The sequence below is a fragment of the Andrographis paniculata genome, unplaced genomic scaffold (genome assembly GCF_009805555.1).
Source record: "Andrographis paniculata isolate CXL003 unplaced genomic scaffold, ASM980555v1 Contig36END, whole genome shotgun sequence".
In the NCBI taxonomy this organism is placed as follows: Eukaryota; Viridiplantae; Streptophyta; class Magnoliopsida; order Lamiales; family Acanthaceae; genus Andrographis; species Andrographis paniculata.
This window is the reverse complement of record NW_026137569.1, coordinates 2013325-2030057: the sequence shown is the minus strand read 5'-3', so window position 1 is coordinate 2030057 and position 16733 is coordinate 2013325. Positions and strand designations below refer to the sequence as shown.

The following is a 16733-nucleotide window of genomic DNA, read 5'->3' as shown; positions in this document are numbered from 1 at the left end:
GTAACTTCTTCTAACCGCTCCAAAACTGCTATTCAACGGACCTGAACATCTACGGCCTTGTCTTCCTTCGTCCGACTTCCACTTGTCCGATCTCCGTATCGACTGGCCTAAACACCATCGCCTCATCTTCCTTCGCCCCGATTTCTCTTTATTCGATCTCCATACCAACCGATCTAAACGCTTATTGTCTCCTTTTCCTTTGTCCGACCTCCTCTTGTCCGACTTCCGAATCACCCGATCACCTGATCGAAGGTCCTCTCGAAGAAGCCTATTTCTTAGTAACGCCTTGATCGTTGGACCTATATCCAAACCCATTAAAAACCTTAATACAATTGACAGGCCCATCGAATCATACACCAATCCATAACCCAAATTACAAAGTCATTCTCGTAAACCCTGCAAATTGGTTTTCCAGGCTCAACAATTGTATTGTAGCTATAGCATTTTGCATTAATATAAATATTCCTTAATTATACAACTCATAAAATTTCATATCTATGATATACAAAACATCATACCTGGAATGAAGGTAATAATATATTTTAAAAAATTATACATATTTTAAAAATATATTACTCATTCCGTCCCAAATAAAAATATTACTATTGTTATTTTTTTTTTGTGCATCTCACTAAAAAATATTTATTTTTTACTATAATAAAATATTCGCTCGTCTGTCGCATATTAATATCAAAATATTATTTAGGCTTTACATAAATTATAAACATGTATACTTAATTTATATATAAAAATACAAAAAAAAATGTCAAAAATATCTTACATACTTTAATAATCAATAAAATATTATTATTTTTTAATACCCTACAAAATTTCAAATGACCTTAAACAATAATCAATAAATTATTATTATTTTAATATATTATAAAAAAAAAGTAAAAGAATACTTTGAATTAAAATATACCTTAATAAAATTTTAATATTTTATTATAATAAATTGTGAATAGAAGTATATGTAATTTATACATTAAAAAATATACTACATAATATATACTTCCTCCGTCCAGTTGGAAGGTGGCATATCATTTTTGCACGTAAATTTTTGAATATTAGTATTATATTGAATTATAGTAAAAAAGACAAAAAAAGAAAATACTTTCGTTAGTATGGTGTAATATAAAAGTAATGACATTTGTGTAATATATTGTAAGTTGAAAGGATATTTATTATGTTAAGTAGATGATACAATTACTAAATTAGGAAATAGTAACATTGTTTTGGAACATACGAAAATAGAAATAGTAACATTTCAAAAGACGGAGGGAGTATTTTAAATTTAAGTTTCAAACTTTAGCTTGAAATCCAACCTAACGAGCCTAGTGAATTATCATTTTAGTTCGAATCTTAAGCAAATATAATCAAACTTGTACCATTAGCATATTCGAGTCGAGCTCAAACAATCAATATTCGGGTTTGCTAGCTCATGTAACAATTTTACTATATTGGCCAAACTAGAACTAGAATTTGACTTATAAATTTGACATAAGTATTCTTCTGGATTTGGATTGAAAAAAAAAAGGTTAAAATTTTGTATTAAATTAATATTTGATGTGATATTTAATAAAATATATATATGTAAAGTCTAACAAATAGGTATTGGAAAGAAGATTCCGAAGAGACATACTTATTTAAATTTTATATTTAAATAATATATGTTGTAAAAAATATATGTTAGAAATTTTGGGGGAAAATAATGAGATTGTCTTTTGATCATCAAAATAATGAGCCTATATATATAGGCAATACAGAATAGACTCGATAGACTCAAATCTAAGTAATCTAATCTATAAATAAAATCAAATCTAGATATAAATCTATTAAATCTAAAATTGAATATCTTAAATATCTCAACAATATATATATATATATATATATATAAAAAGACAAACTCAAATAATAAAGTTTAAAAAGAATGATATAAAAACATTAAACTGGGATCTAATAATAGGATTAAATAAAACTCTATTTATATTGATGAGATGATTTTGCTTTAATTGTAATTTCTTATTTTTTAATTTAATTTTATTTTTGGAATCATTGATTATGGACATTTTCCTTTGACGGAATTGGATGGCCTATAAATAGGCCTTTAGTTTTCATCATTCACACGTACAAAAAAAGCTTTTTAAATATTTTCTACGTATTGCTTTCCTTATGAGATCTTGTTTTCTTTTGCCAAATACAAAATAATTTTTTTTAAAAAAAAAAGTTTGATTTTGTTTTTAAAAATGTAAAATTAAACTTCAAAAGAATAAAAATGTAATGGTGAGATATTTTAAATTTAGATATAGATTATTATTTTAATTAGATTAGTTTTGATTGATTTATAATAAATTTAGTTGATTTGGATTGTAATTTAATTATCCATTAGATTAGATTATTCTGATTTTGATTTATTGAGTATTTTCATAGTAACTATAGATAGGCTCAATCTTTTATTTTGATAGTCAAAATAATACAATTGATTTTTATTTTTTTTATTTACATCCAAACTTTAATTTTTTATATTTGAAATTTATATTTTTTTTAACAAAAAACATTATATTATACACTATTTAATGCTAAATTCAAACAAAACTTTTTCAAAACTCATCAAAAAAATACATTAGGGACTTTAATTTTGAATAGAATGTGAGTTCTACGAGACAAAAAAATAAAAAAAACTGTATATATATATATATATGATTACTTATTATAAAATATTAAAATTAAAATTAAAAAAATTACTACTAAATTTCTTTCGAACGGAACGGGACGGGACAGGGCACCAGATTGTCCGTCCCGCCAAACCCTATGCAAAAGGATTTATTTATTATTATTATTATTATTATTTATTTTACTTTTTATCGTTGAGATGTTTGGATATTTCTGCCAATAAATAGGGGGCACGCATACCGCATTGTTTCTTCACGCATATATTTGTATGTGTGTATATATATATATGGTATAGCCGTGCTGGAGGGGAGAGGGTAGTCTTTCCTTGCGGTTTCAGTCTCAACTGTAAAAGTGAAGTGCGAGTTTTTGAGAAGTGTGTATAAATTTTTCAGGAGAATTTGAAATTTGAGGAATGGAGAGCGGCGGCGGTGGAGTTGGAGGCGGAGAAAGTCGCCGGGAGTTGCTGGGAGATGCGGCGGAGATCGATGGGGAACGACGGTCGTGGAGACTGAACATCAATGAGTTCCGGATACCGGAAAAAGGCTCCGATAATCGTCCTCACCAGCCTTCCTATCTTCAACGCCTACTTCGCAATAAGAGTATGTGTGTACTGCGTGTGTGAGCATGCACGTTTGCGTTTCTACTTATATGTGCTGTGTGGTTAACTCGTAGATGATGCTTTAGAATTGAAGTGGAATTTGTTTACGCGATGAGAATCGAATTCATATCACTATCAAGATTGAATTAGGGTAACAGTAGAGAAGTGTTAGGAATGGTAGCCTACTTTTTTTTTTTTTGAATATTAAAAGAGAGAAATCTTTTACCGGATCTCGGCCATACATACTAATTATGTGGAAAGTGTTTCAGTTTGTTTTCCTCTTAATTCCTTGTTTTTTCCTGAGAAATTATCCGAAGAGATATTCACTGATGCTTTGCATTTACCGTTTCAACAAATTTTCTGTTTTCAGATAGTTCTGTATTCTATACTCTATAAATCCATAGGATCCTGTGGTTCTATAAGTGTGAATATTTCTACAGAGAGAATAATATCTTTAATTGGTGATGAATTTCTTAGCATTGACCGTTAATTTTCTGACGAATTTCAAACGTACTCCGAATATGAGAGAATACCAGACAAATCCGAGATTCCTGACTTCGGTGTTCTTTAGGAAATCTCGACAATTTTGATATACCTACTTCGGTGTTATTTAGGAGAACTATACAATTCTGATATGTTGCCTGACTTAGGTGTAATTTAGGAAAATCTAGACAAATCCGATATGCTTGACTTTAATGATGAATGAACCTCAATGTTATTCCAATCAAAATAAATAATGTGTATAATTAGAGCAAGTTTCTGGAACGAATCCTTTGTCTCTGCAATGACTTCCGGTGGCAACGCCATGAATGAATTCATTATTTTACCATATGTGATGACATTCGCTGCAGGATTATTTCTATACTATTACCTGCTATGGTGTGATTGAATTATTTGTAATTTTGAATTTGGGTGAAAATTGCTCTGTCAGGAAAACAACGAAAAGTTGCTGAGTATTACAAGAACCAGGAAAGGCTCCTGGAAGGATTCACTGCAATGGAGGCTATTCATGAATCTGGTTGCGTACCAGATGCACTAACTGAGGTTCCTTTCTAAGCTCTACGCCATTGTTATCCTTCGTTGAAAAAAATTACTTCCTTACACTGTCTAATTCACGTAGAACATTGTTGTGTCTTTCTTCTCCCTTACTCGGCTCAAATTCTCTCAGGATGAAATGAAAGAGCTCGCCAGGAGCGAGAGAATGGCTGTCAATATGTCAAACGCAGCTAATCTGATCCTTTTCGCCGCAAAACTGTACGCATCTGTCGAGAGCAGATCTCTGGCTGTGATTGCATCGACAATGGATTCTTTCCTCGACCTCTTGTCTGGACTGATACTCTGGTTCACTTCTCATGCCATGAGGAATCCAAATCAGTATCACTACCCGATCGGAAAGAAACGAATGCAACCTGTGGTAAAGTCTCAAGGCTTTTATAACTTCATCACCTACTAAATGCACAATGCTAATTAGTGTTCATGATGTTGCCCTTTTGTAATATGCATTACTCGCAGGGAATCATCGTTTTTGCATCTGTAATGGCAACTCTAGGATTGCAGATAATACTCGAATCCGTCCGCCAATTCATCACACAGGTATTCATTCATTCATTCAATCGATCATTGCTAAATTTGCTCGACAAGATCCATAATCCTTGCTTACCAACAGTCTGGTCCTAAAATGAACCGCGACGAGGAGAGGTGGATGATTGGGATAATGGTATCCGTGACCGCAGTGAAATTCCTACTCATGATGTATTGCCGCAGATTCAAGAATGAAATCGTCCAAGCCTACGCCCAGGACCATTTCTTCGATGTCATCACCAACTCCATCGGATTAGCCACGGCTGTTCTAGCAGTCCGGTACAGCTGGTGGATCGATCCCACCGGCGCCATAATCGTGAGCTTACTTTTAACTTAATCTCATCAATAATCCAAACGACAATGCCGCCATGCATGCTTAACATCTCTTACCTCAACGCTGCAGATTGCGCTATACACAATCAACACGTGGGCTAAAACTGTGGTCGAAAATGTTCGATCCCTCATAGGCAGAACAGCTCCTCCGGATTTCCTCACGAAACTCACGTACCTAATATGGAACCACGACGAGGAAATCCGGCACATCGACACCGTCAGAGCGTACACTTTTGGGTCACATTACTTTGCCGAGGTCGACATTGTGTTGCCTGAGGATATGCCGCTGAACAAAGCCCATAATATCGGCGAGACGCTGCAAGAAAAGCTGGAGCAGCTCCCGGAGGTGGAGCGAGCCTTTGTTCATATCGACTTCGAATTCACGCACAGACCTGAGCACTATAGCAAGGTGTGATCCTTCATCTTGTCCTCCTCTTGCATATATATATATATGCCTAAAATTAATTTTTGATTGCAACGAGTTGCTGCTAATGAACCCATATATAATAGTATTAATGTTAGTGTTTTTATTTATTATATTAAAATATATTTTTATATTTAAAATATTATATCAATTCTTATATCATATTATATAACTATTATTATAACATAATATGCATGTGCGTGCCTGTGGAATATGCTATAGAATGTGTCTATAGTCTTATGGGAATATGCGAAGGGAAGTGCCGTTTTGTAATTAAAATAAAAGTTTATTTTTCTTATTTATTTATACTACTTTTATCTTTTTTAATATTTTTATTATATAAAAAAAGTAACACTGTATTAAAATTTGTGATAAAACCAAATGAGCTTATTTTGAGGAATTAATAATTATAAATAGATAAATATATAATTCTATGTTATGGAAGCAAAAAATTACTTTCTCCTTCACATAAAGAGGAGTTTTATTTTTCAATTTTTTCCAGTCTCAAAATTAGGTGTTATTTTCTAATTTAGTAATTGTACTACATATCTAATATAATAAATACACCTACACAAATATCAAATTTACGTGCAAAAAGTAAACCTTACAAAGAAGGAATTATTAAATTTACATGGAGAAAATATAATAAAACAAACTCTTAACAAAAATCCCAACAAACTTTAAATACTAAAATAACACATTAGTTTGTTGAGATTTTTGTTAAGTAACACAATTTAAATTTTCAGTTGAAATTTGTTTCATTGGCACTTTAAACCTTTCTTTTTACTACTCAATCAAAAGATGAGATGACTGGGCCAAATTTAATGCTTATGGCAAAAAACATTGTCATGCTACTATAATATGACAGTACCAAAATTTTAAAATATCATGTAAACAAAAATTAAATTTTAAGTATGTTATTAAATAGAAATAATGATCATTTTTAAATTATTCAATTATACTATTAAATTAAATTATTATAGTATTATTCATTAGAATCTTATATTATTGACAATGTGTTTCTCTATTTTAATTTTAACTTTTACTATTTTCTAATTTCAAACTTAAAAATAATTTTAATTTTTATTTAAATTATAAAAATATTATTATATGTACAATTATTTTATATTATTATTTTTTAATCAAATGTCAAATTTTGGAGGATTTTGTGTTTGTAGAAATGAGTGTGATGTTCTTATGGCAATCGTGGGGCTGGGCACAATCAAATCTTATCCGTTGAATAGCAAATGACCACATCATCTGCTGCTCATTTTATTTTATTTTATTTTATTACTAATTTCTTTCAAGAAAAGTAAACCAACTATGACCAACAACAGCCCCAGCCAGCCAGCCACTCTTCTCTTCCTCGTGTCTCTCCTACACACACACACAGACAGAGAAATAGCAAAATCAAATCCTGGCCACGCCCGAAATTCCCCCTTCCACAAAATCAAAAACCCCCCTTTTTCCATCATCAATAACAATCAAAATCCCCATTTCCTCAACCTCAACATAACAAACAACAAGAAGAAAGGAATACAGAAGAAGAAGAAGAAGAAGAAAGTAAGTTCAGAAAGAAAGATAGATAGATAGATATATACATATATGGCGGCGTATGTTAATGTTATGCCAAACCTTTCTCCTCCAACTCTCCCCCTCCATCCCAAAGACTACTCTAACAACAGGCCCTCATCCTCAATCCCTCTTCTTCTTCTTCCACTGTCCTCCTCCTCCACCGCCGCCGCCACCACCACCACCACCACCATCCGCAGCGCGGCGCAGGTTACCACCCCACCCCCCACGCACCAACACCACCAAGACGACGACCAAAGAAATCAATTCTACCTCAATTTAGGGCTGGCCGTACGCACCCTCCGGCAAGACCTCCCCCTTCTCTTCACCAAAGACCTCAATTACAACATCTACAGGTATACATACATACAAACATATATATATATATAAGAGTATTTTTTTGTTTTAGTTAGATGGATTTGATCTAACTTTCGAGTTATTTGGACAGGGATGACATAACATTCAGTGACCCATTGAACAGCTTCACAGGGATAGACAAGTACAAGCTCATCTTCTGGGCATTAAGGTTCCATGGCAGGATTCTGTTCAGGGACATCTCTTTCGATGTTCTACGGGTCTGGCAGCCATCTGAGAACATGATTCTTATCAGATGGAACCTCAGGGGTGTCCCTAGGGTCCCTTGGGAAGCCAAGGGGGAGTTCCAGGGCACCTCCCGCTATAAGCTCGATAGAAATGGCAAGATATACGAGCACAAGGTCGACAATTTCGCTTTCAATTTCCCACACACATTGAGGCCTGCAACTTCGGTTTTGGACCTTGTTGCTGCCTCGTGCCCTGCTAGTCCTAATCCAACATTCATGTGGGAGCACGACCACGAGCACGGCTGGTATTCGTGCTCGTGGGTTGAGTTCTACAGGGCTGTTAAAGAGACTGTCGATAGACAGGGTTTGGCTTTGCCGCAGGATTGTTTCGCGGCATGTTTGTAGTGGGAGAGGTAAGGTTGGCTTCTACTTTCTTACATGGTGCTATATGACTGACTATATCTATCTACACTAGAAGATATGATGCTATTTAGATACATACATACATACATACATATATATATATCTTCTTTGTATATAGTGTGATGTTTATGAAGAACATATATGTTCGATAAGTAGATTTGAGAGATATGAAATAAGGTTTACAAGAAAATGCATTGCAGTGATGTAGAATGAATGAATAGTGTAGTGTTGGTTCTGAAGTGTTCGTTATTATTAGTTCTTTCCTATGGTCATTTCTATGGCATCTAAAAGTTATGGTTGAAAGCAGAATGTGGGTTGAAATATAAATGAAGAGCTGATACAAACAATACTAATATCACAATACACTCACTATGTAGATTTGATGTTTACAGGCAAACTGTAGGATAGGATAGCATGGAATCTCATATCTAAATAGTTGGAATGAATATAAGTGATTCAGTAGTCAAGAAATCATAGGCCGAGTGATCATAACAGTATGAGCTTATACAGATTCTAAAGCTATAGATCCTCAGGCGATGTAATAAAATTCATACCACCATTTTGAATCTTGAAAAAGCAACGTATACATCCCCGTTTACATGACTAGCAGCATCCTGCGAGGTCCATTTTGCAAAATTAGTGAGTCTTAAGTTCGACAAAAGGGATAAAAACACGAGAGGAGTACTTACAGTTTAATTTCTTCTTATATATTTGTGTGGAAGTGATATAGCCATGAAGAACACTGCAAATCTGAATCAAACTAAAGGAAGCCTGTCTAGGGGACTTATAGCCGCAACCTTGGAGCGATCAGAAGTAATAAATTTCTCGTATGTGACTTTCAGCAGACCTGTTTTGGCTGCCTTGTGGAACTTAAGAATCAGTTCGGCACAAGCCCTGTGCAGGAATTTCATATAGTTTTATTAAATTGTCGCCAAACATGAGCTTCGTGGATTAAGCAATATCTGACACTGCAAACCTGATTTGAGATTCTTTGTAGCGTGTGTGTTCGGTGAGGAGGGGTGTCCATGGTGGGGAAATCAGCAATGTGCATCGTGCAACATAGATGGCAGAAGCACATAGCATCGATGGCTTGAAGTTCAACACTTCATACTCAATCAAGCATAACTCGATGAGGTAAAAGGCAAGTTGTTCAAACTGGAAATCGATGCAGAGAATAGATTAATCGGCTGGGATAAACAGCAATCTCATGAATTCATGGCAAAGCAATGGAAACTGAAGCTATAACTCAAGATACACAGAAAATCGTTAGCCGGTACCTTCATATCTGATTGTGCAGCCTTTATAAACCTGAGCATGAAGACATAGGGAGTTGGTTCGTTAAGCCTGAACTTAAGTTTCTTTAAAATCATCTTCTCCTGAAATTCAAGAAACCATTAATCCTTTTAATGGCTCTCAAAGTATCGCTAAATTCACTAGGATTGCATAAATTTGCTTGCACCCACCATTTCAAGCATTTGATCCTTTGTATATAACTCAGCCGATATGCTTATCAAGTCGGAAACCTATGGAAATGAATGAGAACTAAGCAAGAAGATATGATATCCATCTTCTGGAGATCTTTGTATGCAGTGTATAATTTGGGAAGTCTATTAAATTGTTCTAGCTGATAAATTCTCAAACAAAATTACCCGGGGATGCCAAAAGTCTTCATACTTTGAAGCTAATAGAAGAGACGTAAGGCCAACCATTTGAAATTCATTTTTCTTAATAACCTCAAGGGATAGGTACCGATCTATGAGCGTGACAGTGAGGAATAGAGTTTCTTCCATCAAATCGAATTTCTGGTGAACCTGTAAGAGTAACAATTGTAAGCAAATGAAGGATTTCTAAGACCAATAAATGAAAAGAAATGAATAATGTGCTGAGGAAAATGACCTCAATAAGCCAATTTATCAGTATGCCGCGCATATTTGGTGTAACATCTTTCTGTATGGACATGTAGTCCTTCAGTAAAGAATTTTGTCCCTGCAGCAGCACAAGAAGAGAAGTTAGAAGCAAAAATTAATAACAAGCTTACACTATGAGAATAATCAAATGGGATATATAACTAACCTCCATAACCCAATAGTACTGATATATATCATCCACATAATCACTGACTTCGAGAGGGTTGAGCTCGTTATAAATACTAGGCAATGCTTCCTGAGGAGTAACTTTGCCACATTCCTTAAGGGACTGCAAATTCATGCCAGAGATAAGCATCAAGTGATGAGAAATGAATGCTTCTAATTTGAAGTGTGTGTAACTACTACCTTTGATGTAGACATTAACGAAGAAATAAATGAACTTCTTCGACCAGATTTTCTTTTTGGCAGAGCACTTCCAGAAGTATCCTCTTTTGGAGCAGCTTCAACTTGGTCCACAGGAATGTCCTTGGACACGGAAGAACTATCCTGCTTTCTCTTGTGTATATCAACAGGCTCAGGCCTGAATTTCTTGATAGTCATATGAGTTGATCTTGAATTCACCTGAGTCGTAAGCGCTGTGTTGGTAGATTTCTCAGCAGGCTGGACATTGGAACAGGATAGTTTGTTAGTAAGATACAAACCATGGCAACCTTCAGTTAACAACAGGTAGTAGTTGAAAATAACTTATAAATCCTTTTTCAACATAACTTTCAATCATCCATTAGCCCTTTTCATTTTGACATAATAATATACAACATGTGAACATTACTAACTTGATATTACTATTCCTAAAATAGATTATTGACTACCTTAATTTTCATAGGAACTCATGAGAAAGAGGGAAAAAGTTCATCAGCGTATGGTTTTGAATCAACATATATTAACTAAGCAACAACAGAATCCAATATACGGTTAACTGCTCCTGCAATGGAAAGACACTGCCTCACTTACTTTGATAGACTTTCTTGATAAGGCTCCAGATTTCAACTTAGTTTGAGATCTTGATTGCCTGACAAAAACATGCGATTGTGATGAATGAATAGACTATACAACCAAATTGACCCTATTTTATTCAAGGACAGGGTTAGGTTTATGATAACATCGTATATGTAACAGGCAGAACTCTGCCTTATGAATTTTTTTCTTCATAAACTTTTAAGCATTGTTTTCTTAAACATAAAATTGAATCCCTGTAAGCTAATTAGTTCAGTGATTTTATAAATGTTAAAAAGCATGCCGTGATATCAGCCAGTCCCGATACAAATTTTGGCATTTTAAACCGTTCCTAAGCATTTAGGTAGAAACCTTGAAACTTAATCCCTGCTAACTCAAAGATTATTAAATAGAGAAGCACACACCATGAAACTATTTTAATAGCATAGCATGAAATAAATGCAACATGATTGCCCAATATTTTTATATATTGCAAATTGATAAGCAATGTTTGTGATGTCAACCCATGATGCTACATGTTCTTAATTCAGGAGCACCAATTTTGCAGTGAAACTCAAAATTGGTATCCCTATCACACAAAAACCAATTACTCACTACATTCACCACATGTTCTATAAACGATTAAGTGCTGGAAGATGATATGGGAGACAGTGTAACTCAAACAATCAATGCTGTGTTCTCCTAGAAGGTGGCAATACCTGTTATTACAGTATAACAAGTAAACACTAAATAAAAGTGATTCAAGTACTTATAGTAACTCAATCACCGCACCTCATATAAATATTATGAAATATTAACATCACTTACAATAAAACAAATCCATCACTGATTCTATTTCCCCAAGGTCGGTGATTGAGATTGCTTGTCTTTGGTGCAGAACTTTGCCTGGGTTTAACTGCAGGCAAGAACAATTATTTTCATCATGTTCATGACTATCTCTTAGGAAATATTAATGTCATCAACTGAGCTTGGTAGAAAATTCACCAGGGAAGCCAGGTTTTCTTCTAGATAATTTTTCAGAATTTTTCTGCAGTAGCATTAAGTGGAGCTATCTCAGGGAAAATGGTGAATAAAACACAAGGCCACAAATCCCATAAAGTTATATATACCTTTGCCGAGCCGCTTGTTTCTATCTGTCTGGTCTGCTTTAATACTGGCATGGATTTTCTTCAACCCAACATAAACAATAATAACATGTCAATGGCAGTGAAACTCAATTACACATGACTAAGCAAATAAACACAAATAGAAATCATATCTGAAACCTTGTCAAATAGGGTGGCTTTTTAACACATTTCCTGCAATCGAAAAGAAAGGAAGATCTCAAACATGGTATATATAAAAGCAAAATGTTTTAGACACTGGAAAACCAATCAAGCAATGTTAATTTACAGTTTATTTAGGTTGTCATACCCAACATTTGTGGTTGAAATGCTACGGCCTTGAAATTTGGTACTTGGCTCGTGTGAGGTGACAGTTTTTCTGATAGCTGTTATTCATACGATGCTATATTATACCACAAACATAAAAGAAATTTAATTGATTTGGGTGACAAAGAAAAACAAAATATTACTTACACTTCTTTAAAGTTTGATTGCCTTCAGTAGCTTGAATCAGGCCTGGTCTACTGCTTCCCTGTTACAATGTTAATTGCAGGGTTTAATTTTATCTAAAATTTGTTAAAACATGCTGGAACAAGAATGTCAAGTCCAGCATAACTATGTTCTATGAATCATTATAGATGTCATGACAGTGAAAGCAGCAAATCAAATAGTTTCAGATATCAAGGCATTCTCTGGTAACTATTTTTTTTTAAAAGTGCATTCAAGATCTCCTGATTCATTTTCCTTAAATTACCATATGTCAAGGAGGATTGTTTTTCAAGAACCATAAACCATTTTATAATCAGCAGAAGTATTTCTTCATTAAATCTCATATTGCTATTTATGATTTAGAACGTGCAACTCCCTGAAGCCTACCACGTATGCATGCTTTACTGGATCCAACTCTCAAGAGCATGTTGCCACAATTATAGATTACACCCATATCTATCACTTCCATAATTAATTAGATTAAACATAAATAAATAAACCATAAAAATAAACTATCTATCAAGTATTTGAAAATGACAATTGCAACTTTTAACACTTAAAACATATTGCATATGTAGATTCAAATGAATCCAAATCGAACCCCTGAATTCCAAGTTCTTTTCACAAATTGATTGACTTTAGAGTCAAAATTGAAGTACTAAAACCAATGACTTGGTATTGAATTTGTCTGAAATTCAAATCATGTGAATATCCAACTTCAATTCTAATGATACTGAAGGTTTTAGTGTTTGAAAATTCAGTAGCAAGGCATATTGAATTGAGGGTTTAAAACACCATAAGATATGGGACAGCAGTACAAGCTAAAGGTTAAGATCAGCTAGTATCCATTCCATACCCTTAATGAGTTCTTCGATGAAGTTCCTTCCATGTTGCCCAAGCCAGCAGCATCCAAGTGACTAAAAATAAATTAGATGTAATACCAATAAGACAATAGATAGGATAGAACCTAACAAAAATCTAAAGCAAAATGCATCTGAATCTGACACTTTGAAAGAGAGGCTCTATGCTATAGCGTTGCAAAGAAAAACATATCCAATATTTACCAAAATTACCTTTCTCGACACATCATCTCACTTTTGCGGTTTCTGCAAAAGATAAAAGAGATGCATCAAACAAAAGAAATCTTTCAAACCATTGCAACTCAAAGTCATCAGTACATACCTCTGTGGACGCAACAGAATCTCACTTTTGCCCTTCCTGCAGTAAGGTAATGCATTAGAAAAATAAGCATTCATCAACGACAAAGTCTTTTAGCTTGTTATTTGTCTTTGTTATTCGTCTTTTCCTAAAACATTTTTTCATTGTGAGAGAAATGGTGAAATGTAAATGCCCACGATCGGAAATGCAATTACATTTCTCAATGATTGTTCAAACAATAGCACTGCCCAGCTGTTTTGAACAAGTACACATATGCACAAACTTATCTAAAATATTATTTCAGATGGTAATAAGAATGATATAGCTAAGATGTTTCTTCCAGTTGCAGGCAATTGCGAACACATACCCAGGCCTAGTGTATTTTCCTTGTTGAGATTTCAAGAAACTGCCCCTTACATTGCTGATATCAGCCAAAACTTTTCTTCCAACGTCTGACTCTCCTGCAATGAGCTCAAGTTTTAAAGACAATATTTTAACAAGCAGTAAAGACAGCATTTCTTCAGGTGCCGTCAATTCACATTTACCAGAATTATATACTTTGCTTTTCCCCTTCTCAAAATTCTTGATGCCACTCTACAATAGGAAAAGAAAATGAATCAGTTAAGTGAAAATGGTTAGAAATCTGTGCCATACAGACCAAATTACATATGTAAGCTAGAAAAATGCCAACCTTCGAATTGCCAACATTCGTAAAATAGCTTCCACTGTCACGCAGAATTGATTTTCCTCTGTAATATATAATAAAACAAGGATAGCAACATAAGGGCTCAATGAGACAGGATGAAGAGAAAAATTCTACCATTCTAAAAGGCAAAATAACAAAACAGTATTATAAAACACAGATTTGAGATACACACAAGCTATTTTAGAACGGTAAAAGAAAACATCCTAACCACACCAGAACAAGAAACTTGATAATGATACGAAGATCCAAACAACAACAATGATTAAAAACTTACTTTGCAGCATTGTTGACAGTGTCACGGTTTTTGGCTTTCTCACCTTCCGCATAAATCTTGAATTTCTTTGCTTCACCTATCTCAAGAAAATAAATAAATCATACAATTAAGAGTAACGCATTAATGCACACGAACTAAAAGAGCAACTGAGTTTACACATTACTTACCCTTGTTGCTAATTTTCTTGTCTTGGGTCACTTTCTCCGTAATTGAGTTCAATCTCCCCTAATTTGTCAAGAAGATACACGAATTATGGTTTCACTTTTACATGTAGTAAACAAACAAATCATCAAAACAGATGATAAAAGAGTGAGCTATAGGCCCCAAAATACAGCAGATCCTCCACTTGTAATAAGAATACAAACAGCATATTCACTAGAGTAAGGATTTCTATCGACATTCATTAGTCAACAAAACTCTTAAAAAAAAAAAAAAAAAAAAAGAAAAAGAAAAGAAGGCGTACAAAATAACGAGTGCAGGAGACTGGAAACAAGATTAGGGTTTCAATAATTATACCTTGACGGCCACCATACTTTCCGTCGGGCAAGATCTCCGTTTCAGAAATCAAATGAGAGCTTCGTTCTGTCAGATTCCTTCCTCCAATTTGAATATATTTCCCAGGCTTCAAGTCCAAACACTTTGAATTTCCCTTCTCATCCGGAAGCAAACTATATATATTATTCAAGAAATGCAAAACCCAAAACGAGATAAAATCAATCTAAAGCAAAAACACAAGAAGATTGATGAAAAGAAACTTTACATTGGTTTGGAAGAGATCGATTTGAGGCAGATTTCAAACGCGAAACAAATAGTGAAGTTTGTACGAAGATGTTACCGTTGATGCTCAAAAAAGGCACCGCCATAGCTACGCCTTTTGAATGATGTGCAATTACTAAAGTACCCTCCTTCATTTAATACAACTACCAAATTACCCTGTCGTTGACGAGTCATCGTTTCTTAACCAAAATTTGATGTTTATTTACAGGTGTTTTGGATTTTGAATTGAGATTGAGAAGTAAAAATTTTAAATTTGAATAGTTGTATGATGTGATATAAATAGATGTTGATGTGGTGTTGTAAATGTAAAATTAATTTTTAGTATAATATAAAAATAAAAAATAAGTGTTTGATTTGATATTTTTTAGGGAAAAATTGAAATGAACAGTGTATTTAAAATACAATCTTCTAAACAAACACACCTTTACCCTATTCAAACTTTTCTCCTTTTTTTTCTTCAAAAAATAATACTCCCTTCGTCCTATTTGAAGGGTGACATTTGTTTTTTTACACGTAGATTTTTTAATATTAGTATTATATTGAATTGTAATAAAAAGACAAAAATACTCATGTTAGCACGTGTAAGGTAAAAATAATGACATTTGTGTAATATATTGTAAATTGAAAATGTATTTATTATGTAAAAATAATAACATTTGTGTATTTACTAAATACATTGTAATACACTGTAAATTGTAAAAATAATGACAATTACTAAATTAAAAAATGATAACTTTATTCTGAGACGAACGAAAATAGAAAATTGTACAATTTCAATTGGACGAAAGAAGTATATTTAATATATTTTATTGAAAAAAAATATTATTACTGAAAAATAGTAGAAACATGAAGTTAACAACTCAATACTTAAATTTGATTTGTATTTTGACATTTGATTTTAAATAGTGATTTGAATATTGCATTTATATATATATATATAATGTATTTTAAATAAATTTTTTCATAGAAAAAGAAACAAAATCAAACTTCAACTATTAGAGTCTATTTTTGTTTTTGAATATTCAATTATTTTAGATAGTTTTGAAAAATAATAAACCTTTGTGTAAAAATAACGATTTGTTAGTTTGTAAGTTGGTGTCTTGATGTATTTTGGTAATAATAATTTTTTTAATTGAAAATTGATTAATATGATATAAATGAATAGCTGATGTAATATTTGTAATGAATATAATTTTGT

At 33.3% G+C, this 16733-nt stretch overlaps 3 protein-coding genes across 6 annotated transcripts; 2 read left to right on the top strand and 1 right to left on the bottom strand.

Moving 5' to 3' along the window:
- The first annotated feature begins 2950 nt into the window (after positions 1–2950).
- Positions 2951–7090, top strand: LOC127249740 (metal tolerance protein 9-like). 3 transcript variants are annotated; one of them, XM_051272688.1, is made up of 7 exons: positions 2951–3272; positions 4203–4315; positions 4440–4685; positions 4784–4864; positions 4938–5168; positions 5256–5594; positions 6947–7090. In XM_051272688.1, exons 1-7 carry the CDS (start codon positions 3086–3088, stop codon positions 7088–7090), a joined length of 1341 nt encoding a protein of 446 aa, XP_051128645.1. In that variant the 5' UTR covers positions 2951–3085. The 3 variants fall into 3 exon arrangements, with proteins under 3 accessions (XP_051128645.1, XP_051128647.1, XP_051128646.1); XM_051272690.1 differs by having other exon boundaries at positions 6788–7089; XM_051272689.1 differs by lacking the exon at positions 6947–7090 and having other exon boundaries at positions 5256–5754.
- Positions 7084–8385, top strand: LOC127249741 (uncharacterized). Its single transcript, XM_051272691.1, has 2 exons — positions 7084–7537; positions 7630–8385. The coding sequence occupies exons 1-2, from the start codon at positions 7215–7217 to the stop codon at positions 8126–8128; spliced, it is 822 nt and encodes a 273-aa protein (XP_051128648.1). The 5' UTR covers positions 7084–7214; the 3' UTR covers positions 8129–8385.
- Positions 8386–8469: 84 nt separating this feature from the next.
- LOC127249739 (putative cyclin-B3-1) lies at positions 8470–15632 on the bottom strand. 2 transcript variants are annotated; one of them, XM_051272686.1, is made up of 26 exons: positions 15519–15632; positions 15275–15426; positions 14926–14983; positions 14759–14834; positions 14470–14527; positions 14324–14372; positions 14146–14239; positions 13803–13838; positions 13694–13726; positions 13477–13537; positions 12606–12663; positions 12442–12517; positions 12294–12326; positions 12138–12195; positions 12013–12055; positions 11836–11923; positions 11026–11083; positions 10420–10674; positions 10220–10342; positions 10043–10132; positions 9796–9957; positions 9610–9669; positions 9424–9522; positions 9123–9301; positions 8836–9040; positions 8470–8760 (listed from the first exon to the last, which is right to left on the bottom strand). In XM_051272686.1, exons 2-25 carry the CDS (start codon positions 15287–15289, stop codon positions 8902–8904), a joined length of 2001 nt encoding a protein of 666 aa, XP_051128643.1. In that variant the 5' UTR covers positions 15290–15426; positions 15519–15632; the 3' UTR covers positions 8470–8760; positions 8836–8901. The 2 variants fall into 2 exon arrangements, with proteins under 2 accessions (XP_051128643.1, XP_051128644.1); XM_051272687.1 differs by having other exon boundaries at positions 15275–15407.
- Between the last annotated feature and the right edge of the window lie 1101 nt (positions 15633–16733).